This window comes from Vigna angularis, chromosome 4 (genome assembly GCF_016808095.1).
Source record: "Vigna angularis cultivar LongXiaoDou No.4 chromosome 4, ASM1680809v1, whole genome shotgun sequence".
NCBI classification, from domain to species: Eukaryota; Viridiplantae; Streptophyta; class Magnoliopsida; order Fabales; family Fabaceae; genus Vigna; species Vigna angularis.
Window position 1 is genome coordinate 35,643,423 of NC_068973.1, and position 24,638 is coordinate 35,668,060.

The 24,638-nt window shown below is 34.7% G+C and overlaps 1 protein-coding gene across 4 annotated transcripts in view; it reads left to right on the forward strand.

Moving 5' to 3' along the window:
- Positions 1–24,638, forward strand: part of LOC108331427 (uncharacterized) — a 40,932-nt gene that overhangs the window by 13,321 nt on the left and 2,973 nt on the right. For all 4 annotated transcript variants that reach the window (XM_017566092.2, XM_017566094.2, XM_017566096.2 and 1 more), the window contains 26 exons: positions 1,899–2,022; positions 3,696–3,770; positions 3,875–3,946; positions 4,866–5,003; positions 5,639–5,792; positions 5,929–6,296; positions 6,972–7,435; positions 7,987–8,319; positions 8,721–8,945; positions 9,971–10,061; positions 12,581–12,658; positions 12,896–13,186; positions 13,304–13,501; positions 15,402–15,890; positions 16,052–16,213; positions 16,396–16,725; positions 16,824–16,906; positions 17,058–17,162; positions 17,606–17,834; positions 19,705–20,067; positions 20,728–20,829; positions 22,010–22,153; positions 22,437–22,525; positions 23,036–23,118; positions 23,226–23,341; positions 24,483–24,568. In XM_017566092.2, the coding sequence (XP_017421581.1) occupies positions 1,899–2,022; positions 3,696–3,770; positions 3,875–3,946; positions 4,866–5,003; positions 5,639–5,792; positions 5,929–6,296; positions 6,972–7,435; positions 7,987–8,319; positions 8,721–8,945; positions 9,971–10,061; positions 12,581–12,658; positions 12,896–13,186; positions 13,304–13,501; positions 15,402–15,890; positions 16,052–16,213; positions 16,396–16,725; positions 16,824–16,906; positions 17,058–17,162; positions 17,606–17,834; positions 19,705–20,067; positions 20,728–20,829; positions 22,010–22,153; positions 22,437–22,525; positions 23,036–23,118; positions 23,226–23,341; positions 24,483–24,568 (4,992 nt within the window). The remainder of the gene's footprint in view (positions 1–1,898; positions 2,023–3,695; positions 3,771–3,874; positions 3,947–4,865; positions 5,004–5,638; positions 5,793–5,928; positions 6,297–6,971; positions 7,436–7,986; positions 8,320–8,720; positions 8,946–9,970; positions 10,062–12,580; positions 12,659–12,895; positions 13,187–13,303; positions 13,502–15,401; positions 15,891–16,051; positions 16,214–16,395; positions 16,726–16,823; positions 16,907–17,057; positions 17,163–17,605; positions 17,835–19,704; positions 20,068–20,727; positions 20,830–22,009; positions 22,154–22,436; positions 22,526–23,035; positions 23,119–23,225; positions 23,342–24,482; positions 24,569–24,638) is intronic.

Here is a 24,638-nt window from a genome sequence, read left to right on the forward strand (position 1 = left end):
GAAATTATCAACCTCACACTTGGTCATGCCAAATTGAATCAAGACAAAACTAAAACGATCAAACCAAGCCTGAGGAGATTGCTTCAAACCATACAAAGACTGTTGAAGCTTATAAAAAACGAGAATCGACGGCAACAAAAAAAGTAGGGGTTGATCCATTAAAACTTCTTCCACCAATTCCCAGGTAAGAATGCATTTTTAATATCTAGCTGATGAAGAGGCCAATGATGAATAGTAGCCATAGCCAGTAAAAGAAGAACAAAAGTTATTTTGGCCACAAGGGAAAAGATGTCCCCATAATCTAGACAAAAAATCTGTGTATATCCTTTGGCGACCAACTGAGCTTTTAACCAATCAATATGACCATTAGGTCCAATTTTCACTGTATAAACTCAATGACAACCAATAGTTTGTTTGCCGGGAGGGAAAGGAATAAGTTCCCAAGTGCCATTGGAATGTAAGGTTGCCATCTCCTCTACCATTGCCTAATGCTAGTTGGGATCAACCATGGCATCACTTGTAGTCTTAGGAATAGACACAAAATGCAAAGAAGAAACAAAGGAGAAACATGATAGAGACAAATGATCTTAAGTAATGGTAAAAGAATAGAGAGGGTTAAGATTACGAGAAGAGCGAATACCTTTTCGTATCACAATAGGAAGTTCAGGTGTAGGAGGCGTGGGCGAAGGGATAGTTGGAGGAAGAGATGAATCCCTTAAATGTCTCCCGATTCGTTTTCTAAAATAACTAAAAAAACTTTTTTTCTTTTTTATTCGATTTTAGAATAAAAACTTTTTCATTTTATTAGAATATAGAATATGAAAATATAAAGAATACTTTTTTTTAATATTACGAAAGCGAATTAGCTAAATTAAAGCTATTAATTCTAATTTATCTAAAGAATATTGATAAAATGTGGAAGCACTCATCAATGCTTGAGGATTATAAGAGTGAGTCATAATTGGAGTTTGAACTCGTCCATGGTATTAAGTAAAGGATGTTGAGGAGAAGCAATTACCTGAGCCGGAATAGGCGAGACTTCTCTATAGGTTTTTGAGTAGGAAACCTATCTAAACTCAACACTATCACACACCAAACAAGAAGAAAGATAGCAAAACAGAGTAATTATGTATTAATCTCTTCAATCTGTACAACCCAAAACCTCCAAGGGAGCCAAGTTCCCCCTCCACAGGATAAATGTGTCCTGTCTATACAAAAATTCAATTTCTAAAAACTGACCAATACAGAAATACACCAGCTCTTTTCTCCCCCACCAATTGTTATTATAGTTATGCCTCATTAACTCTCCTAACCTCCTCATTCCCTCTTCTCTTTCTCTCAGACTCTCCATATCCCATCACTTCTAAAGATTCTACTATAAGATTGACATCCAATATAGTGGAAGTGTAGAAGGGGTTAGTCTCAAAAAAGGTGACATCAACAAAAACTATATAGTGTTGAAATTGAGGACAAAAACAACGCAGGCTGCACACGAGATTACACAGGTCCCAAGGATTTTAGAGTGCTGATACCATGTCAGAAAAACTATTTCTGATGTTATTCATAGAGGAGCAATTGCTCCTAAGTAGACTACACAGACTTAATAACTGAAAATCCTAATTTGTGATGGATATAATCTACCCCTAAAATTCAGGATCAATAATAAATATAAAATATACTGACAGCCTATTAATCCTCCTAATTATGAAATGTAATTAAAACTGTACAAATAAATATTAACTATAACATAAATCAAGGGTTTCCGACAGTTTGCTTTTACCGGTTTTCTTTCTTTTGTTTATTTATCTGTTTGGAAAATCTGTTGTCCTTCTGTGTACTTATTGTCTTAATTGATCTTTTCTGTCTCTAAGAATTTGATATCGATTTTTATTTTGTAGCTGCATGCAAAAGGCAAAGTTTGATATTGGAGAAGAAGCAGTTCATCGGTTTTCGTTATCTGCTGAAGATAGAGCTACTCTCGAGTTAGCTGAATGGGTAGATAGTGCCTTTAGACAAAATTCAGTATGTTCTTTATTGCCTTTAGATTCCTATCACTGTTGAACTTATGGGTTTGGTCAACTTATTTTGCCTTACCAATGTGTTATTGGAACATTTGAGCACGATTTAGTTATTGATTTTGAAAATATTTATCTTCTATTTTCCTTTACCAGAGGCCATTTTTACATTTCTGACAGTGATTTTCTTGCAAGTTGCAATTCATTTTTTGGTGTCAAGAGCTGAAACTCCATGAGAAAAATGAGAATACAACAGGGTAGGTGTGGAAATGATTTTTAGTTGGTAGAAAAATAATGAAAGTGTTAAGAAATGAACTTTAAGCTTAATTCGAACCCATTAAACTGATTTGTAATGTGAAGTTTGTACCTACTTATGAACTATACATTAGTCTTATCTTTTGTCGATGTGGGACTTCTAACACACCCCCTCATACCTAGACATATATATCTTGAGCGTGTAACTAGATATTAATGAGTGGTCTTATAACATAAAAATAAACTCAACAAACAACAAACTTTACTAGAATAGACTCTAACTCATGACTTTGATATCATGTTAAGAAGTGAATTTTAAGCTTAACTCAGTCCCACAAAACCGACTTGTAAAGTGAGATTTACATCCATTTATATACTGTAAACTGATTTAGTTATAGTAGATGTAGGACTTGTAATAGAAAGGAAACTTCTTAAAATAAATACCATGGTAGGGGATCGGTGAGGTATCCTTATCACTTGTAAGTTCAACAAGACAACCTTACAAATGTGAGCTTCTTCCAACCTCGTAATGCATATATAACCATATAAATTGCACACTAGTATAGAGTTTTTACCTTCTCATTCTTGTCGAAACCTGTGAAATGCCTTATGAGAAACTCTTCCATGGCCAAAGGACTTGGGTATTTGCCAAGTGCTTCAATCAGATTAGTCGATTAGAAAGTAGCATTCTGACAATGGAAATATGCATGGGAAGTTGTTCCCGAACTTACATCCTTTGAAGTGCTACTTTCCAGCAAAAGTAAAGTTTGGTATTCAGGAGAGTTGTCACTGTTTTAAATACTTGATATCTAGTTTAGTCTCAGGAAGGCATATGATTGTGGGAAAGGTTTTGGAAGTGGTATACCACATATCACACAAAGCTGAACCTTTGCACTGGAAACATCCATGGGCAGACATTAAACAGAAACTAAAAAACCTGAATCATATTTCAAAAGCATATTTAGGGGACACCCCATGCATGTTGTGCTCCAGTCAAATGCACCACAAAGTAGAGGCACTGTTCATTGCCAGAATTCTGGCCCCTTTTCTAATTCTGCCAAGGCATTTATAATTAACCAACCAAAAATGCTTATGTGCAGTGATCATGCGGGCTGCAACGTATAAGTATGGTCTTGTGTAGGAAGAGAAGTGTGAGGCATGATTTTTTCTTTGGGTACACTGGTCATAAGTTGAAAGGTTGATAGACAGCATAGCCCCTCTCAAATCATGACCTGTATGATTTGTCTCTTACCCCACCCTTTTTCGTAATGTATGCAGCAATTGAAATTATCAAATTTACTTTTTATCCCGTATTACTTACTCATTTGACTAGTAAGGGTTGCAATCTTTTGTATGGCTTTCTTTTTAGTACATTCTTAATGGTTTCTAATTGCTACTACACATACTTTTGTTGCATGTTTGCAGGTTGATGACGTGGTGTCCCGTGTACAGGATTTAGATTTTTCCTCTTTATGCTCCCAGTTGGGTCCCTTGGCTACAGTAAGTGCCTAAAATGATGAGAGAGCAATTTATAATTTATTATTTCAAATGAAAAAAAAATGCTTGGTGTATCATCAGTTCTGAGAATGTACACTTCTTGCCAGATTCTTCTTTGTATTGATGTTGCTGCAACTTCTGCGAAGTCGGCAAAGATGTCTCAGCAATTGCTTAAACAGGTGCTTCTATCTTTTTTCCATGGATTTCACTCAGGTTAATCTTTTCCCCTTGACGTACGAAACTAATTACCAAGAGGGAAGGGAGAATGGGAAGATGAAATCAAGCAGCAGCAGAAGAGATTTTCACTACGCACCTAATTAAGGACTGGACAGACAATGTTGAAGTTAACAAATTGTTGGTTTAGGGAAGTTTGTTTTTTAGTTGTAGATTGTGTTTTCTCTTCTGGGTTCGAAGCCTTTAAGAGCTCTATTTTAGCTATATCTATAGTTGATGTGAGATTTCAACAAGCCTCTCATACCTAAGATTGAATATCTTGATTGTGCAGATTTAGGTCTGCTTTTTGTTTTTTATATTTCATTGGGAAAGCCTGTGATACCAGGAATTGAGGATCTCTAAGACTGTAGGACTTTTTTTTTTAAATGTTGCATTGGGAAAACCAGAGGGCCAGGTATGTTTTTTGGACAGTTGAGGGTGGTCAATATCGAATCTTTTGTTTTGGTTAGACATAACCTCAAAAGCTAACTTATTAGATGCAGATTGTCCAAGCCTTTGTAAGCTCTTCTTTTGTCAAATTTATAGTTGATGTGATCTCAATGTACAAAAACAAATAGGGTGAAGCCAATTCTTTTCATCAGTTTTATTCCTTCTTCTGTTGAAGAACTAAGAAGTTCTAAACAAGGGAGAGATTGTTAGAGTAAAGAAGTAGTAAATTTTTTTTTTATATTGGTGAGGAACTAACCATTCTAGACATATTTATTATTCTATTCGGTGATTTTCTCAAAGACTGTCACCCAGTTGGCATATTTTATTTTCATGATATGCTTTGGATAGTGTTGAAATCTAGTCCTCCTTTTGTCCTTTACTCTTACAAGCTTTTGTCCGGTTGATCAGATGTTTGCTTTATTATACAATGTACAGGCCGAAAATATGTTGTCTGATATATATCCTGGAGGATCTCCCAAAGATGGCTCCACTTATTGGGACCAGATCCTTGAGATAGGAGTTATCTCTGTGGCAGGGCGTCTTCTGAAACGCTTGCACAAGTTCTTGGAGCAGGTGAGGACTTGAATATATTATTTAGTGGTGTAGTAGGAACCAATTTCAAGAAAACCAGAATGTCCCTTGCAACTTGCAAGCTATTATTTCTTCTTTTGATTTTAGGGGCCTAAGTCAACTATATTGCCCATGTAAGCTTTTGCTATTTTCAGAGTTTAAACCTTTTTGGGGTATGTTGGGTTAGCTTGGTTCATTAATTATTCAATATTTTTTTTTTGAAAAAAAGATTTCCCTTCTTCAGCAAAGCCTTTTATCGTAAGCTTCAATGAGCATAAGTACTTGACATTTGGTCCTTTCCCACGTTTACTTTGGTAAGTCAGGATTTGCCGAATGAGTTTGTTGCTTTTCTTACACATCAGAATTTGGTGCTGAATGTACTGCTTCAAAGTGACTGCACTGTATCCTGTCTTAGCCAGTCAGTTTTTGTTACTGATAATTGTCAAAGTCAGTTATTTATGGTTTGGTTTGGTATAGACTTGTTAGGGCTTCTGTTGTATCTGAGATTGTGCCAAAGTTCCACCTATACTTTTTTGCTTCTATCCTATTAAGATCACTTCCAAATGCCATACCGAAAAAGTTAGCACATACAAATGCTGTGATCCCAGTAATGACTTTTATATTGTCTGCTTCTCCAGGACAACCCTCCAGCACTTCAGGCAATCCTATCTGGGGAAATTGTTTTCACATCATCTAAAGAGTCCCACCGGCAAGAGCAGAGGGAACGAGCTCTTGCTTTATTACATCTGATGATTGAAGATGCGCACATGGGCAAGCGGCAGTTTTTGAGTGGTATGTCTTTCTTTTTCCTTTAAGCATGTTAAGAATGTTGTTATTCAGAAAAAAATATGTATACACACAGTTATGTATGTATGTGTGTGTGTTCTCTTTCTTATATGGTTATAGTATATATTTATACTTAAATCAGGTAAGCTTCATAACCTAGCAAGAGCTGTTGCTGATGAAGAAACTGAATCAAGTACTACTAGAGCTGAAGGATTGTATGCTGATCAGGGTGTTACTTCCAACAGTGACAAGGACATTCTACTTGGGCTGGGGTTAAGAGTTGTTAAACAAATACCTTTAAGTTCAAGTGGCGGAGAGTCTAGCCTTCAGTCTGCTGGTTATGACATTAAAGATGCTGGGAAGAGAATATTTGTTCCCTTGAGTGGAAAACCCGTGACATATCTCTCACAATTCATTCTTCATGTTGCTGCAATTGGTGATATAGTTGATGGGACTGATACTACACATGATTTTAACTTTTTCTCCGTCGTGTATGAATGGCCTAAAGATGTAAGGTTCTCAAAATATTTAAATAATTTGACAGTGCTTTATTTTAGAGTTTAGAGATGAGAACTACTGTTGTTATGAAAATCGTAAGCAAGTTTCTGTTGCACATGAGGGCAGATTTCTTTTCATAACCAGAAGTTATTCTTATTTCTCTTACCCCTTTGTATTGCAATTGTTGCTACATACGGGGATTTGCAAAATTTTGAAAAAAGTACCTATATTTTTTTTACTAAAGTAAAAACATGATTTATCATTACTTGTTATTTATTGTCGACAACATGCTTGTTATTTTAGAAAAAAACTGTTCTATTATTGCACGTATTCAACATTGACTATATATTTGTATTTACATCTACAGCCATTGTGGCACTTTCACATATAATTAGAAATAAAATATGCTTTTACTTATAAAGTCTTGCTTGGGTTTTTTATGTGGAGGTTGGGCCTTGATGTTAGTAAGGTTGGTGTCTTGTGACTAGGTGGTCATGTATTCTGTAGAAATAGCCTTTCTGCTCCTGGAGACCAGGCTGAAGACATTTGATTCTAAACCTTGCAATGATGGAACCTCATGTGCTTAATCTCCTTTTATTTTTGTCATTTTAGAAATTTTCATGTTTTATGTGTTGAGCATACATGGCGTTCTTTTGATTGGCTATGTTTTACTATTATTTCTTGCAGCTTTTGACCCGTCTTGTTTTTGAAAGAGGCAGTACTGATGCTGCTGGGAAGGTAGCGGAAATAATGTATGCAGATTTTGTACATGAGGTGATTTCTGCATGTGTGCCTCCGGTTTATCCTCCACGATCTGGAAATGGGTGGGCATGCATTCCTGTCGTTCCTACATTTCCCAAGAGTAGCTCTGAAAATAAAGTGCTGTCTCCCTCATCTAAAGATGCAAAACCTAATTGCTATTGCCGTTCTTCAGCAACACCTGGAGTGGCTTTGTACCCTCTCCAGTTGGATTTGGTGAAACATTTGGCAAAAATATCCCCGGTGAGGGCTGTTTTAGCATGTGTATTTGGGAGTAGTATACTGTACAACAGCAGTAGCTCATCAATTTCAAGCTCTTTGAGTGATGGATTACTTCAGGCTCCTGATGCTGATCGCTTGTTTTATGAGTTTGCTCTTGATCAATCTGAAAGGTAGTTGTTGTATCGTGTGAATTGGTTGGCATGACAGTTTTATATATACAATATTTTGTCCTAATCTTAAAGTTCTTAGATACTTAATCATTCATATAAAATATTAAAAGTCTTCTATAAAGTATTCTTGTTCACAAATGAACATATAGTCTCTCCCTTTTTCCAGATATAAATAACATTACACATCCACCCTTTTGTAACTTACATTTATACTATGAATGTATGAGTTAGGGTATGTCAATTAAAATTATTTTAGTAGGTCATGCTAGTTCTTACTTTTTCTTAAAGAAAAGCCTTTCATAAATTTTATAAAGATAAGATTAAAAGTATTTTATTTTAAGATGTAAGTTAGAAAGGAATTAGAATTTGTAAGGAGCAATGGGTTTGGTAGAAGAAATTATTTAAGATCCTTTCATCATTTTTGTTCTTTTGTGTTTGGTGCTTTTAGACAGAGCATAATGCTAGATATTTTTTCTGTACATTTCTTTGTTCACATCTTATTTTGGAAATTTTATTGAATAATTAGCTTAACCTTTTTTTCTGGTGTGCAGGTTCCCAACTCTGAACAGGTGGATACAGATGCAAACTAACCTCCATCGTGTGTCAGAATTTGCTGTAACTGCAAATCAAACAGCTGATGACAGCAATCTTGAAGCACGAACTTCTGTTAAGAGAGTTCGTGAACTTGACACTGAGACAGAGTCAGATGCTGATGACATTGTGAGTAGTATCCCTGGAGCTCTGTCTGACCTAAGTAGCCATGGGATTGAAGCCTCAGATTTCTGGCTGGATTCCTCAAAATCTGAAGGCTCTCAACTTGACACGACAGTTTTCCTTTCCTTTGATTGGGATAATGAGCAACCATATGAAAGGGCTGTAGAACGGTATTATAGTTCAAATTGTTGTTCAAACTGTAGTTTTTTTCAAGTTCCATTACACTTAAACTAGAATGTTGCCAATTTAGTATAATCAATGCAAACAAGATATACACATCCACTATTTACTCAATGTTGTTTCATGTTAGTGATTAGTGATGCTAGCATAATTGCAATTTAGCTTCATTCATGGTGATCTGAACTTTGCATTGACTTTTAAGTGAAAAGTCACTAAACCTTTTTATGAGATAGAACAGAGGACAAGCATACCTTTTGTACAGTCAGTGTTTGTACCGATATTCTGAATATTCATGTATTTTCTTTATATATAGTTGAGACATTTAATAATTGCAACTTGCCTTTCTTAGCAATTTACATGTTACTGATTGTCCTTTGTGCTTTCTTATTAGACTGATTGATGAAGGAAAGTTAATGGATGCTCTTGCACTGTCTGATCGCTTTCTACGGAATGGGGCCTCTGATCAGCTTCTTCGTATAGTCATTGAACGAACAGAAGAAGTCCATTCAAATTCTGCACAGCATCAAGGATTTGGGGGGCGAAATATTTGGAGTAATAGTTGGCAATACTGCCTAAGGTTGAAAGACAAACAGCTGGCTGCTAGATTAGCCCTAAGGTTTGTAAATAATTTCCTTTTTTATGGCTTTGTGGGATGCAGGTTTATATCTGTGATGGAGGGTTTCTAGGAAATGCTAGCAGTGAACTTTTTTCTAACAAATTATTCTCCGGTCAATTTCATGTGAATTTCACTAAAAAGAAAGTAGCCTTAAATATACCTGATGAAGTATTTATAGGAAATGCTAGTAACCAACTATTTAAAATACTCTTTTGGACAAACTATTATTGGGTGAATTTTACGTGGATCCCAAAAGAGTAGTAGGCTTAAAGTTTTTGCTGGGACCTATTTGACATTTACTGATAGTGGTACGTTATAAACAGTGTGTGATTTTGCATTGTTCAAGGGTCTTCTGTGATTTGCATTTTTTTGATAGAGACATGAAACCTGTTAGGACTTGAGCACAAGGACCCAAATATTTGTCCATTAGGTAAAAAGGTATTGAGGCTTAAGTACCAAATCTATTAATTTAGTCTACTCTGTGGGGTTCCTAGCATTGTCACTCCTGTTAATAACCAATTACCACATTGACCTCCACTTCATTGACACTGGGTCAACGGTGTACTTTTCCCTTACACAGTTTCACTCACCTATTAATATTTATTTTTCAACTTAATCTGACTTGTAGATAGCCTTTTCTGTTGCTTGACTTTCCATGAAATCACCAACTACTAGGATATAAATACATGAGTAGAGTTTATTCTATTCTTCTCAAAACCATTCATAAGCCTCCTTCACCTGACAGCTTAAGCTTTTAGGTGATTTAATTCTTTACATGTTATTATAGTGGCTATGACCAAATGGTCAAGATTTCAGTCCATTTTGCCTCATTTTTCGGAAGTAATTAAATTTCAACACTAGGTAAAGTGGGTTTGTGCATGAGTGGGCCATGTTGGAGATATAAAAGGCATTTTAATGGTTTCTATTTATTTGTAGCATGGTTATAATTATGTTACTATTAAATTCCATATCCAGTATTTTTTTTCAGCCTGTGATGTCAATTTTAAATTTCAAAATTGTCACAGGTATGTGCACTCATGGGAATTAGATGCTGCTTTGGATGTTCTCACAATGTGCAGCTGCCATCTTCCTGAAAACGATTCCATAAGGAAGGAGGTGAAGTTATACTTTTATTTTAATACTCTATTGTTATATCAATATTACTCTTGTTAGATATATTAGATTATTAGATAGATATCTTATCTTTATCTTTTATCTTCAATTACTTTGTTATTATTCTTTATTTGTATTTTGGCCTAACCCATTTCCTTTATTATAAATACAATATTGTATTTGTATTTTCTACGCAAGAGAGATTAATCCCATACATAGTTTTTTTCACTGTATTTAATATAGTATCAGAGTCATGAGTTTGAACCTATTCTAGCTAGATTTGTTGTTTGTTGGGATTATCGTGCAACCTACTATCAGACCACTATTGGGCTACTATCGGACCACCCATTAATGTCTAGTCCCACGCTTGAGATGTATATATCTCGGTGTGAGGAAAGTGTATTGGAGATCTCACATCGACTAGATATAAGGTGATTTTATAATATATAATTGGGTGCAAACCTTACCTTACAAGTCGGTTTCGCCATTGTTTTGGTATCACTGACAGGTTATGGAATGCTCACAAAAGAAATAGACGAAAGACAGGTATAAAAAGGTGAAGATAATCTATTATAACTCAAAGCAATATAATGTGGAAAGGGATTACGACTAGAAAAGATACCTTTCCGAAGGACAATTAGTAGATGAGACTCAATTGTTAGAGCTGGAAGAGACAAAGTAGTTGACATTGGATGTGAAAAATGCATTCATCAATGGAGATTTGCAAGAAAAGATTTATATGGAGCAGCCTCCAAGATTTATTGTTCATGGGGAGTCTCTGTGTTGTTATGTTGTCTTTGCAAATCTTTATATGGCCTAATAGTCTCCTGTGGCCTAGTTTGGAAAATTTAGCAACATTATTCAACAATTTGGTATGACTCCATGTGAGACAGATCATTCAGTTTTTTATCATCACTCGAGTGTTGGATGTGTCTACTTAATAATACATATTGATGACACTGTTCTTACAGATAGTGACAACCATGACATGTCCTAGATGAAACAACATCATTGCAACGAAATTTAGATCAAAGATCTTAGAAAACTCAGATATTTCTTGGGTATTGAGGTGGCACAATCCAACAATGGTATTGTTATATCTCAAAAGAAGTATGCTTTGGATATTTCGGAAGAAACTAAGTTGATGAATTCAAAATCTGTTGATACAACCATGGATCATAATATTAAACTTCTACCAAATCAGGGGGAGCCTAAGTCAGATCCCGGACAGTATAAAAGATTAGTTGGAAAATTAAATTATCTTACAGTTACTCATTGTGATTGTTCCATTGTAGTCAAGGTGCTAAGCCAAATTCTTAATTCCCCATGTGAATGCAATCATCCGTATATTAAAGTACATTAAAGGACCTCCTAGAAAAAAAGTTGTTATATGGTTCCAACAACTATACAAGAGTTGTTTGTTATTTAGATGTTGATTGGGCATGATCTCTTTCTGATAGAAGGTCTACATCCGGATATTGTGTCTTTATTGGTAGTAACGTTATCACTTGGAAAAGCAAGAAACAAAGTGTTGTGGCAAAATCTAGTGCAAAAGCAAAATACAGAGTTATGGTCTCAGTCACTTGTGAGCTTGTTTGACTTAAGTAATTGCTTAGAGAGTTACAATTTGGAGTCAAACTACTCTTCATATTAATTACAATCATGTTTTTCATGAGAGGACCAAACACATTAAGATTGACAGTCATTTCAATCAAGAGAATATTGCATATGGAAACATCAAGACTAAGTTCATTAACTCAAGTGATCAATTAACAGATATTTTCAATAAGTCCTTACGAGAAACTGATAATTGATTATATTTGTAACAAGCTTAGTACATATGATTTGTATGCACCAGTTTGAGAGAGAATGTTAGATATATTAGATTATTAGATATCTTAAATAGATATCTTATCTTTATCTTTTATCTATAGTTACTTTATTATTATTCTTTATTTGTATTTTGGGCTTAGTCCATATTTCCTTTATTATAAATATAATACCCTATGTATATTTTCTATACAAGGGAGAGTAATCTCATACATAAGTTTTCACTATATTCAATAACTACCATGGTGTGATGCCTAGGTACTCTTAAATGGTTTATGTGTACAAAGTACATACCTAATGTAGGCTGTTTGGTGCTCGGTACATTTTTGCTAGGAAATGAAAGATAAATGGTATTATTTTTTTCTCTTTCATTAAACGCCAACATCTTGGTCAAGCATTACAATGAGTTTACAACACTCAAATACATGCCAGCCATGTAAAAGATACTTTTTTTTTTCCTCTAAATGAAAAAAACAGAGACATCATTCCCTTAAATCTTGTTCCCTCTTGTAATTCCACATTTTCTACATGTATTTTATGATTTAGTAACTTTGTTGTTTCTTTGTTTTTTATATTTCTATACAATATACTCTTTCTCCCATACCTATGCTCTGGTTTTATTTTTTTCCCTATATCTCATATCCATTATTTTTAGTCGTAATTCACATTATTTATCGTGTTGTGATGCTTAGGTTTTGCAAATGAAACAAGCTTTGCAGAGATACAGTCACATATTGAGTGCAGATGATCATTATACAAGCTGGCAAGAGGTTCTATTCTTTCATTTGAACTGTTACATGTCTGATGTAGAAATTCTATGCCAGTTTTATTCTTTTTCTCCAGAGGTTTCTATCTCATCTCTGTACATGATAGCTTGAATTAGAACTACCTGTAATTAATGCCAAAGCCAATAATATACTAGATTTTAGGGAACATATTTGTCCTTTTCAATTACCTGTTTCCTATGGTCGCTCATATGCCCTCCTTAAAATATGTTTGTATTTCAGGTTGAAGCAGATTGCAAGGAAGATCCAGAGGGTCTGGCACTTAGGTTAGCTGGAAAAGGAGCTGTTTCTGCTGCACTTAAAGTGGCAGAAAGTGCAGGATTATCAATTGATTTACGGAGAGAATTGCAGGGGCGGCAGCTTGTGAAGCTTCTGACTGCTGACCCCCTTAATGGAGGAGGACCTGCTGAAGCCTCGCGCTTTCTTTCTTCATTAAGGGACACAGATGATGCTTTGCCAGTTGCTATGGGTGCAATGCAGCTTTTACCCAATTTGCGGTCAAAGCAACTTCTTGTAATCAAGCATTTATTTAGCATATTTTTACCTTGTTCAATTGTGTAAACTATTTTAAACTGTTCTTTGAAGTTTTGAAACTCAATCTCTCAAATGACCATTTCTGTATCTTTGAAGGTTCATTTCTTCCTGAAGCGAAGAGAAGGGAATCTGTCCGATGTTGAGATTTCCCGGCTTAACTCATGGGCTTTGGGGCTTCGTGTGTTGGCTGTCTTGCCCTTGCCATGGCAACAAAGGTGTTCTTCCCTGCATGAGCATCCTCATCTGATTATGGAAGTGCTACTGATGAGAAAACAATTGCAATCTGCGACATTGGTAATGCAAATTTACTTCAATTAGCAATAATTATTTTCCATCTACTAATTTATCTTGGAGTATTAATAGTAAGGTTGTCAAAATAAAGATCTTGAAATACAGGAAACATGGGTTGTAAATTCGTACCTAAAATACAAAGTTGTGTTTAAATTTATATAGACATAAAGTAACAAAAAAAACTTTACATGACAACTCATAGCAACAACAACAAAATCCTTAAGTCACTAAGTGAGGTTGGCTACACTTCCTGTATTTCATTGGTTCAATTGATAGCCAAAATTCCTAGGGATATTATTTATGTAGTATTCCCTCTTAGCAATTTGTTATAATGTCCTTCGTGGTCTCCCTTTCCCCCATCTTCACAGCTAAAAGTCATCAGTCTACTTTTTGCATTGATGCCTCCAATACCTCCTTCTATACAATCATTTTGTATCTTGTCCTTTTTTTGCTGTCACAATCTGTTCTAACATTCTTATTTTGCTACCCTCACTTTTTTCTCTTGTCCCTTTAGAGACCAGCAAATCACATATAACAATTATATATAAAGATTTTATATAACTCCGTACACACTAACTTATCACTCAATTCACAAGCTTAATATCCTTATAGAAACATGTTGTAATTAGAAGAAATATCTATAGAATCTTTTTAATTAGAGAAAATATCTATAGAATCTTTTTAATTAGAGAAAATATCTATAGAATCATCCTAATTAGAGAAAATAGGTGTATGATCTTCTAGATTATTTTTTAGTACATTGTTTCCTTATTTCCTTATTTTAGAAGATTAGATTGCTACAAACAGAGGTAAGGAGAATGTAATTATTATTAATGAAAATAATAAAATCATTCTCTTTTTCAAGTAAACAACATAATTTTTTTAACAACAGATGCCATAATTGCCAGACTTAAACTCAAATTTTACAATAGTAGAGTCTAACCTAAATCTATTAACATGTCAGCTACCATATTATCCACGAATCAAGCCCAATAGTGCTGGACATGGGTGTGCATTGAAAAAAAAGAAATCTAGTCCTATGTTGACTAAGGATTACGCCAAAGTAGTGTATATAACTGGTGTGTAGCCCTCACTTATGAGTCGATTTTGTTGTGTTGGGCTAGACATAAATCCAAATTCTAAGATAGCCCAAAGTGGCTTCTAGATAATGACAGTCTTATGCGTAACAAAAATTGTAACCCTTTAAAAAAGATGATGTGTATTCGAGAGAATAATTTAGCGTTAAAGACACTTTCACTTCTTAAAATTCAACCCTTCATCCTGTACTAGATGTTGGTGAAGAAAATAGATGTAGGTTGTGGATGTCTAGCATACTAAACCACTAACCCTGCAATAGATGGTGGCAAGGAACGTAAGCATAGATTGTTGGCGTGAGTGATTATGTTGGGAACAAAGAACCACTCATGCTGTTATTGAGAGCAGCAAAGAACATAGTTGTATATCGCTGGTTTGCAAGATTGATAATATCGCCGGTTTGTAGAGTGGAGACAGATGAAAAGCAATGAACCATGACAGATGGATAGGAAATTCAGACAAGGATAGTTTGGGTCAAAACCACTTAGGTCATGGTTCTACTGTTCAACTCTTCAAAGTTACAGCAGCTTGTGAAGATTGGTTATTCCATCATTGGCACAATCTTACCTAACTATCCCACCAGCCCTCAATCTTGTGTAGAAATGGGACTCAGCCTCATGAGAGCATAGTAGAGTTGGACCATCCTATGCGCAAGTGAGTGATTTTTAGAACTATGATAGTGAAACATTTCGGATACCCCTGCCTTATGTATGACAAGTTTATGTTTGTAATTTTTATGCAACATTTTGTTCACTCGTCTAAATTACTTATCTCTCATTCAATGTAATGTTGTCCTGTATTTTTGTAGATATTAAAGGAATTTCCTTCTTTACGAGACAATCATGTGATTACTACATATGCAACTAAGGCTATTGCTGTCAGTATCAGCTTGCCTCCTAGGGAACATCGCATATCTCTTACAGGATCCAGACCAAAACAGAAGACAAGATCAGGTGCCCCACAAAGATCATCCTTTACGAGCAGTCTAAGTAACTTACAAAAAGAGGCTCGTAGAGCTTTTTCATGGGCTCCAAAAAATACTGTGGAAAAAAACGCTCCTAAAGATGTTTATAGGAAAAGAAAAAGCTCGGGATTGTCTCCCTCTGATAGAGTTGCTTGGGAAGCAATGACTGGAATACAAGAGGACCGTGTTTCATCTTTTTCAACAGATGGGCAAGAACGGCTTCCTTCCGTTTCAATTACTGAGGAATGGATGCTTACAGGTGACCCATCAAAAGATGAAAGCATTCGTTCTTCTCACAGATATGAAAGTGCCCCTGACATCACATTGTTCAAGGTATAGTAATGAGATGATCTTCCAGTAGGATATCATGTTAGAATTTACTGCCGTTGCTTTGTTACTACTGATAGTGTTAACTGAAGCAATTGTAGTTGCTTAGTGTCTTCATAGGATGTCTTATTTCATTTAAGCTGACTCCTTGGGTTTCCACTCCATAGGCACTGCTTGCTCTTTGCTCTGATGAATTAGTGTCCGCCAAAATAGCCCTTGATTTGTGCATTAATCAAATGAAGAATGTCTTGAACTCTCAGCAGTTGCCTGAGAATGCATCTATGGAAACAATTGGTCGAGCATATCATGCCACAGAAACATTTGTCCAGGTATTTAATGGGAATAGAGTAATTTATTCATTTTAGGTTCTATCTGTGGTTAATAATGATGGGTCTTAGGTAACATATTTATTGCTTTACTTGCACGGTAAGATGTTGGAATTGCTGTTAATGTCCATCATTAGCATTTTCTTGTAATGAAAAATGTAATTAATCTACTGTTAAATTTGCAGGGTCTACTTTATGCCAAATCATTGCTAAGAAAGCTTGCAGGTGGTAGTGAATTGCCAAGTAATTGGGAAAGAAATAGAGATACCGATGACACATCATCTGATGCTGGTAGCTCCAGTGTGGGTAGTCAATCCACAGATGAGCTTTCTGAAATTTTGTCACAGGCAGATAGGTGGCTGGGACGCGCAGAGCTGCTGCAAAGCCTTTTGGGATCAGGGATTGCTGCTTCTCTTGATGACATAGCTGATGGAGAGTCATCTGCCCATCTTCGTGACAGATTGGTTGCAGAGGAACGGTACAGCATGGCTGTTTATACTTGCAAAAAGTGTAAGGTAGACAAATCCCCTGCCTACCAGTCTTGCTCTTTTATGTATTAGAAGTGCTTGATTTATGTTATTATGGGTTTTAAAGAAAGAATATTGCTCTTTAGATTGATGTCTTCCCAGTGTGGAATGCATGGGGTCATGCATTAATTCGGATGGAGCGCTATGGACATGCTCGTGTGAAATTTAAGTATGTTAACCTTTTTCTGGTGATTATACTTTTGCTAGTTCATCACTAAAGCTTTGAATCAATTTTAGTGTCAGGACTGAAACGCAGTTAAATATTATATATCTATTTAGAACAGAGGTGATATACAAATTATATATCTATCTCATTTCAGGCAAGCTCTTCAGTTGCACAAGGGTGACCCTGGACCAGTTATTCTAGACATTATTAATACAATTGAAGGTGGCCCTCCAGTTGATGTTTCAGCTGTTCGTTCTATGTAAGATGTTATGCATTTATGTTATATTTCTTTTTGCTGCAATGTACTAAGTTTTTATTGTTAAATCACAGACAAGAGTCAAGAATGTCTCTACATTTGTATCATATATTTGCATTGTGTTCCCTATTCAAATTTATATTATTTTATCTTTTTGGTTGAAGGTGTTGTTCCGATAATTAGATGTCTAGATGTTTGGACATCTGGGTTTTTGCTGCTAATTTTACAAAAAGTTATCTGATCTCTCGGCACATGTTTTGTTGTACTCAAGTAAAATCCTAAACATGTTTATGCTTTCACTTCTGACTGGTAAAGCTGATTAGTTCTTTAAAAGTATTGATTGTGATTATTGCTTGCTGGGAAAAGGAAGGAAGAATGGTTAAAAAGGGCACCTCTGGATTCTTTGCATTGCACAGAAGTAAAATTTGACTATGTTTTTGCTTCAGGTATGAACACCTGGCTAAAAGTGCACCCACAATCTTGGATGATTCTCTTTCTGCTGATTCATATCTCAACATCTTATACATGCCATCAACATTCCCTCGTTCAGAGAGGTCAAGACGTTCACAACTGTCTGCAAATAATAATTCTGTGTATAGTCGAGACTTTGAAGATGGTCCTCGGAGTAACCTGGATAATACTAGATATGCTGAATGTGTTAATTACTTAAAAGAGGTGAGGATAACTATCCCTTGTATCTCAATAAATGGATCGTAAATGCTCTCATAACTTCACAGTTTGCTTAATATTTTGTCAAATTAAAATAGCTACACATTATTTTTAAAAATGTTTGTAGATTTTGGGCTTATGTAGCAAGTCTTTATTCTACCTTTTTTTATTGTTAAACTAAAACTTAAAAAGTTTGACTAATCCATGTTTTTAATATATATGTTTTAACTCCCCCATAATGGTATTGTGTGACAATTTGTGACCCAAGCCTCGCTGTGATGGTGCCTTAGGGTGCAGTTGTGTGTTTATATGCCAAAATTTGGCCTTATGCCTCCATTGATAATCTTATTTATGTATATATATGGCTTAAATATGTATTTAGCTCATGTAAAATTTTCTTTGATTTCATCCTTGTAAAAGGTTTTTGTCTTTTGGTTTTCATCCCTATAAAGCTTGAAATTTGCTTTTGGTCCCCACTGCCATGCAATAATATTTAACTATTTGTGTTTAGTGGAAGGTCAGGTGACTGTTCATAGGTAACACATGATAGAGCTATGCTCTATGTCAACATGAAGTATGTTATAAAAATTTCTAGATGCCTAAACTTAATGTTATCCATCAACCTTAAAAAGAACTTTAGAAACAAAAAATAGTTACTTTAGATTGGAGGGATTAAAACCCAAAGAAAAATATTTTAGAGACCAAACAAAAACTAGGTTCATCTTATAGGTGATAAAAACAAGCTTAGGCTTATATATGTGTGTGTGTGAGTGTGTGTGTGTGTATAACTAGAAAGAATTAATATAAAAGAAAGAAGATTTTTATTCAATTGATTCATTTGAAACAGTACATTAGTCTCTATTGTTGTAAAACAGTAGTAGGATGCTGGAATTAATTATTCTCTCATTCATGCTTTTGAAACAATACATAGGTGTTTAAAAAGAAACAAACTATTGTCTAATTAAGGTAAAAAATCTCCTGAAATAAAGTCTATATCAGGAGATATCTTCCCAATAATACCTGATCTTAATAAAAGGAAATCTGCCCAATAATTACTAATCCTAATTCCTTAATTTTAGGGATTACACATAATTGCAGGATTACACATAATTGCTATATTAATTGTGCAATAAATTCACATATTCTGACATCTATATATAGAGAATTATAATCCTAAAAGGTAATAATTACATGATCTCTAAGAATCTTCTATCAACTTCTATTAGCTTCTAGTAATACATTTAATATTCTACCAACTTCTAGTAATGATTTAATATCCTACTTACAACAATATATTATTGGGACTAAAGTGGTTTAGGCTTTATTCAACTATATAAAATCAACTTGTAAAATGAAGATTGTCTCCACTTGGGGTTTTCCCAGTGCATTATCCATTATGTCTAGCATTATTGAGCTTGATACGAGGATCACATGGTAAGTGACTCATTTAGTGACTTTGATACCATATTACAAAGTGGATTTAATTTAACCAAACAAAACCAGCTTATGAGATGAAAATTGTTCCCACTTACAACAATATATTATTGGGACTAAAGAGGTTTAGGCTTTATTTAACTGTATCAAATCAACTTGTAAAATAAAGATTGTCTCCACTTGGGTTTTTCCCAGTGCATTATCCATATGTCTAGCATTATTGAGCTTGATATGAGGATAACATGGTAAGCGACTCCTTTACTGACTTTGATAACATATTACAAAGTGGATTTAACTTAACCAAATAAAACAAGCTTATAAGATGAAAATTGTTCCCACTTACATTCTCTTTTTTGGATGTCTCTAAGTGATATGGGACTTGTGTTCTTTACAATTTGCTTGCAACTTTTGGATTCCCTAATGGTTGTTTCAAATTTTGCAGTATGCACGCCAGCATTTGCTTGGCTTTATGTTTAGGCATGGTCACTACCATGATGCTTGCTTCTTGTTCTTTCCCCCTGATGAAGTTCCCCCACCACCACAGCCATCAATAACAAGTGGAGTGTCTTCTTCATCACCCCAACGACTAGATTCTTTGGCAACTGATTATGGAACAATTGATGATCTGTGTGAATTGTGCATTGGTTATGGTGCTATGCCTATTTTGGAGGAAGTCCTTTCAACTAGAATGTCATCAACTGAATCTCAGGATGCAGCGGTGAATCAGTATACAATGACTGCCCTTACCCGTATTTGCCTCTATTGTGAAACTCACAAGCATTTCAATTATTTATACAGGTTTCAGGTAACTATCTAAGTAATGAGTCATTATAAAATTTTACTGGGTCTGCCCTTTATCTTTGGAGAGCAAAGTGTCTGCATTTTTCATTTGGAACACAAAAGACCATTTAGAGTTTGTATGCTAGGATTGCTGTTTTTTCCAAAATTCTCTTGGGTCCTGTAACAAGTTTCCTTTTCTTTTTTTATTTTTCATTTAGTATGGTTCTTGTCAGTGATCATTAAATTCTTACTCTGTCCTATTATTCAAAACGCAATGGCTAACCAATGTTTGTCCCTAGAGTGTAAAACATTTTTAGAAACACTGTCTTGGACAACTTGAGAACCTGTACGTTCAGTTTGAATGCAAGTTAGTGCCAATGCCCGCAAATATAAGAGACTTCTTGAGATATATCCGAAAATCTCAAACCTAATATCCACAACAATTCATAAAAGATGCATAAACACATGACCTCCTTTATAACAACCTTATGCAACCAAGGAAAGAGGTTGTCAACTAGAACACAGTTTCCTGCATGGAGCAAAACTACATTTTTGTGTTACTTATATTATCTGCATGGAATAAAATGTTTCATCACCACAATAACAGGCTTTCATACACGTTGTGACTTTTTAAATTTTTTTTTTATGGGGATCTTTTTAGTTTCTAATGATGTACAATATTTAGGTAATCAAAATGGACCATGTTGCTGCTGGACTGTGTTGCATTCAGTTGTTTGTGAATTCTTCTTCACAAGAGGAAGCCATTAGACATCTGGAACGTGCCAAGGTATGTCCATAATTTAATAAAATAAAAGGCAAAGATGGCATGCTAAGTGGATTGTAAGCTTAACTTAATCTTACAAAACTAATTTGGAAAATGATGTTTGTACTTATTTATATACTATAATTTGGTCATATGTCTAATCGATGTGAAATCTTTAAGAATGCTTATTTTGTTCAATTTATAAGTAATGATTGGCTTACTTTTCTAAGTACTTTCTTTTTTTCTTCAAGTAAATTCTACATGCTTTGTTTTGAGCACCTTGTTACAAGAAAGAACATTAAATTTAAAGAAGAGCTTGAGTGATTAAGTTGTTATAGGTTCTAGTTATTATGATTAAGAAGGCAAAAGGATATCATCATGGGACATAATCTGGAATTGTGGTTGGTTCAGTGAACACTAATTAAGGTTGAGGTTACAGTAACTTATCCAGCTAGATATCACTCTTCGTTGCTAACATATGGAGGTTGATTTTTTTGAAGTACCAATATGGATTCGCCCTTTAATATATTCTTTTCTTTTGGAAAGAAGGAAGAAGGTGAATCAGTATGTTAATTTCATGCTTGTGTCACTCTTCCTGGGCCGAAAAAGAAGCTTTGATTGAATTGAGAAAAATTCTATTGAAATTGAAATGTTAACTAGGTATCCCTACTCTTAAGATTTAAGATTGCATTGATTGGTGAAGGTCCCACTAACCAAAATGCAAGAGTTTGCCCCTCCCATGAGATCTTTCGAGGTATATCCTGTTAGTAGACGCAGAACTTAAGTCAAAGCATTTTTTAGTCACAAGATAGTTATTAAATGGTTAGTGATGCTCCTGGATTACATATCATTAACTGAACAACGGCCAAGAAGAGGAGTTTGGGAATTATAGAAGAAAGGGCAAACATTCTTTCTGTGCAGACAACCTTCTTATTTGACTTACAAAGCCAAAAGAAGCCTTCTGTCCTCAGATCCTTTTACTTGTAAATTCTTATAAATTTACTAAGAAATCAGATCCTTTTACTTGTAAATTCTTATAAATTTACTAAGAAATCAGATCCTTTTACTTGTAAATTCTTATAAATTTACTAAGAAAATATGCAACAAATCATAAAAAGACATTTCATTATAGCAATTATAATAATATGGTGAATTTATGTTATTATTTGTTAATAACTCTTTGTTTCTCTGCTTATTGATATAGATGCACTTTGACGAAGGATTGTCTGCAAGGCATAAAGGTGGGGAATCTACTAAGCTTGTAACAAAAGGTGTTCGAGGAAAAAGTGCATCTGAAAAGCTTACAGAAGAAGGTCTTGTAAAATTTTCTGCCCGAGTATCAATCCAGGTAATCAGATATGCCCAAATCCAATACTGAATTCTAAGTGGTTTAACTATCAACTTCTAAGAGTAAATTTGGCTATACGGTATAATGGACATGCAAATATCTGTGGCTGCTTAGCTGTCTTACATTTTTTTTTTGGGAAGCTTTGGTTCAAGGCATTACCTCTTCTTTAAATTAGAGTTCTGAAATAATTCGTTTTAGTTTTAATTTTTCTGCTGTTCAATATATTTTGGTGAAGAATGGTTTGTTAAATCCTATGGTTATGCAGATTTGTTGTATTTTGTAGGTTGAAGTTGTTAAATCCTTTAATGACTCGGAAGGACCACAGTGGAAACATTCACTTTTTGGGAATCCAAATGATCCAGAAACTTTTAGGTCTGTTCTATTTTATGTTTTATTTAGCAACTTCCACTATCCATTTCTCTTTAATTGGGTTAGTTCAATTTTTTGAAAATTCACAGTAAAAAAGTTTGGGTGATAGCACATGAATCTTTGTTAAATATTTAGCGTCAACAACATTTGCTGAAATTAACCTATTATTTAGAAGAATGGGGGTTAAACTCATAACGACGTGATTCGATACGTCATAAAGCATCTATCCTAGAAGCTATACTGTTTGGTTAAAACACATAAAAGTATTTAGATGGATTGCAGGACAAGATATATTATATCTTTCATCTCAAGTATTTTGAAGTCATTTGATATTGATAGGGTCAACTGTGATTATAGTGTTCTTAATGATTGCTAAAGTTAACTGTAGAATGCTATATGGATCTTTCCACTGTCGATATTACATGCATTTACATGTTTCTGTTGTGATATGCAGTATTTCTATTCACATAATGACAATTATTACAAAAGTTCATGATATTTTTGAAATTTCAGACGAAGATGTAAAATTGCAGAGGTTCTTGTCGAGAAGAATTTTGATTTGGCATTCCAATTGATCTATGAATTCAATCTTCCTGGTTACATTGCTTTTTCCCTCTTTACAATCTGGCTCTGTTTTCTTGGTTTTTAGCTCCACAATGTTTTTTCAGCATACTTATCTAGGTCTTTTAATTGTATCATGCAGCTGTTGACATATATGCTGGTGTTGCTGCATCTCTTGCTGAGAGAAAAAGAGGCAGCCAATTGACAGAATTCTTTAGAAACATCAAGGGTACAATAGATGACGATGACTGGGATCAGGTAATCCTAATTTAATTTTCTTTTCTTTTTCTACTACTCTTAAAAAACCTTTTTTTTATTCTAGTTTAATGATTTCATAATGTGTCTCAAAAGTTCAGTGACTATAAATCTTATAGCATGTATTTGATTCTACCAGATTTATAGACCTAAAATTTCAAAATTCCACTTCTAAAAATGGAGCTCAGCTCCTTACACTAGAATGTTTCTGTAACAAACAATCCCAAAACATACAGCATGGCATACCAGGGAAAGCGGAAACAAAAAAGGACATGGAAAATAAGATTTGACACGAGACAAGTACCACTCCTCCAGGCCAAAGGCTTCCTCCTTCCCAAATTCTTTGATGATTTCCTCATATTTCAGCTCCTCCCCTATCATTCCTCTGGTTGTTTTGCCCATGATTCTCCAATTCTGTCTTTCGAACTTTCCATACACTTAGTCATTTCTCTGATCCAACCAAATTCTCCATTCCTTCACTCCCTTTCATCCTGGTGGAAATATATGCCTAAATTTATGTAGTTTGGATTTGAATAATTTGGTTGTTTCGAAATTTAGGAATAGTTTACAAAAGAAATAGAATATTATTCTTAACATTTAGATTTTAGGACCTTTTCAGTTTGATTTTATGATTAGGATAATGTTAATATTTGAATTGGGTTACACTTTTTCTCCACATACAGAGCACGTGAACTAAAAGTTTAGTAACTGCCTCCACATTACATATCACATCTTAAAACAATAGTTTCTATATAAAAAAAAAATCTATTTCGGACCTTGTTCTCTTTTTTATCCTCTCATATCCAACAGCCCTTTTCTACAGTTAGGGTTATCTTTCTGTTTCTTTCCTCCCCTGTAAATGTGTCTTTCAATGATCCGTCTACTACCCTCTTTTAAAATTGTTTTAAATTATTGTTCTGTTAATGGTGAAACTTGACTTTATAAAGTAGGTTCGTAGAGTCCTATATAGACATGAGCTTTATACTGTCAAAACAGGTTAGGAGACTAAAATGTGCTTTTTCTAATCACTTGAGGTTATGGTTTGTTATTAGTGATTCTTGGTCCTGTTAAAAGAGGGAAGTCTATCTATTGTATCAAGGGAACTTATCTTAAAGAAATATTTTGAACATTTTCAATGATGCAGGTGTTAGGTGCCGCAATAAATGTATATGCTAATAAGCATAAAGAGCGTCCAGATCGTCTGATAGACATGTTAACTAGCAGCCACAGGTGAGGGCTTTTATCTATTTTTCTTCATGCACCTCCTATATTTTTTTAGGGGATCGGGGGACTTTTTTTA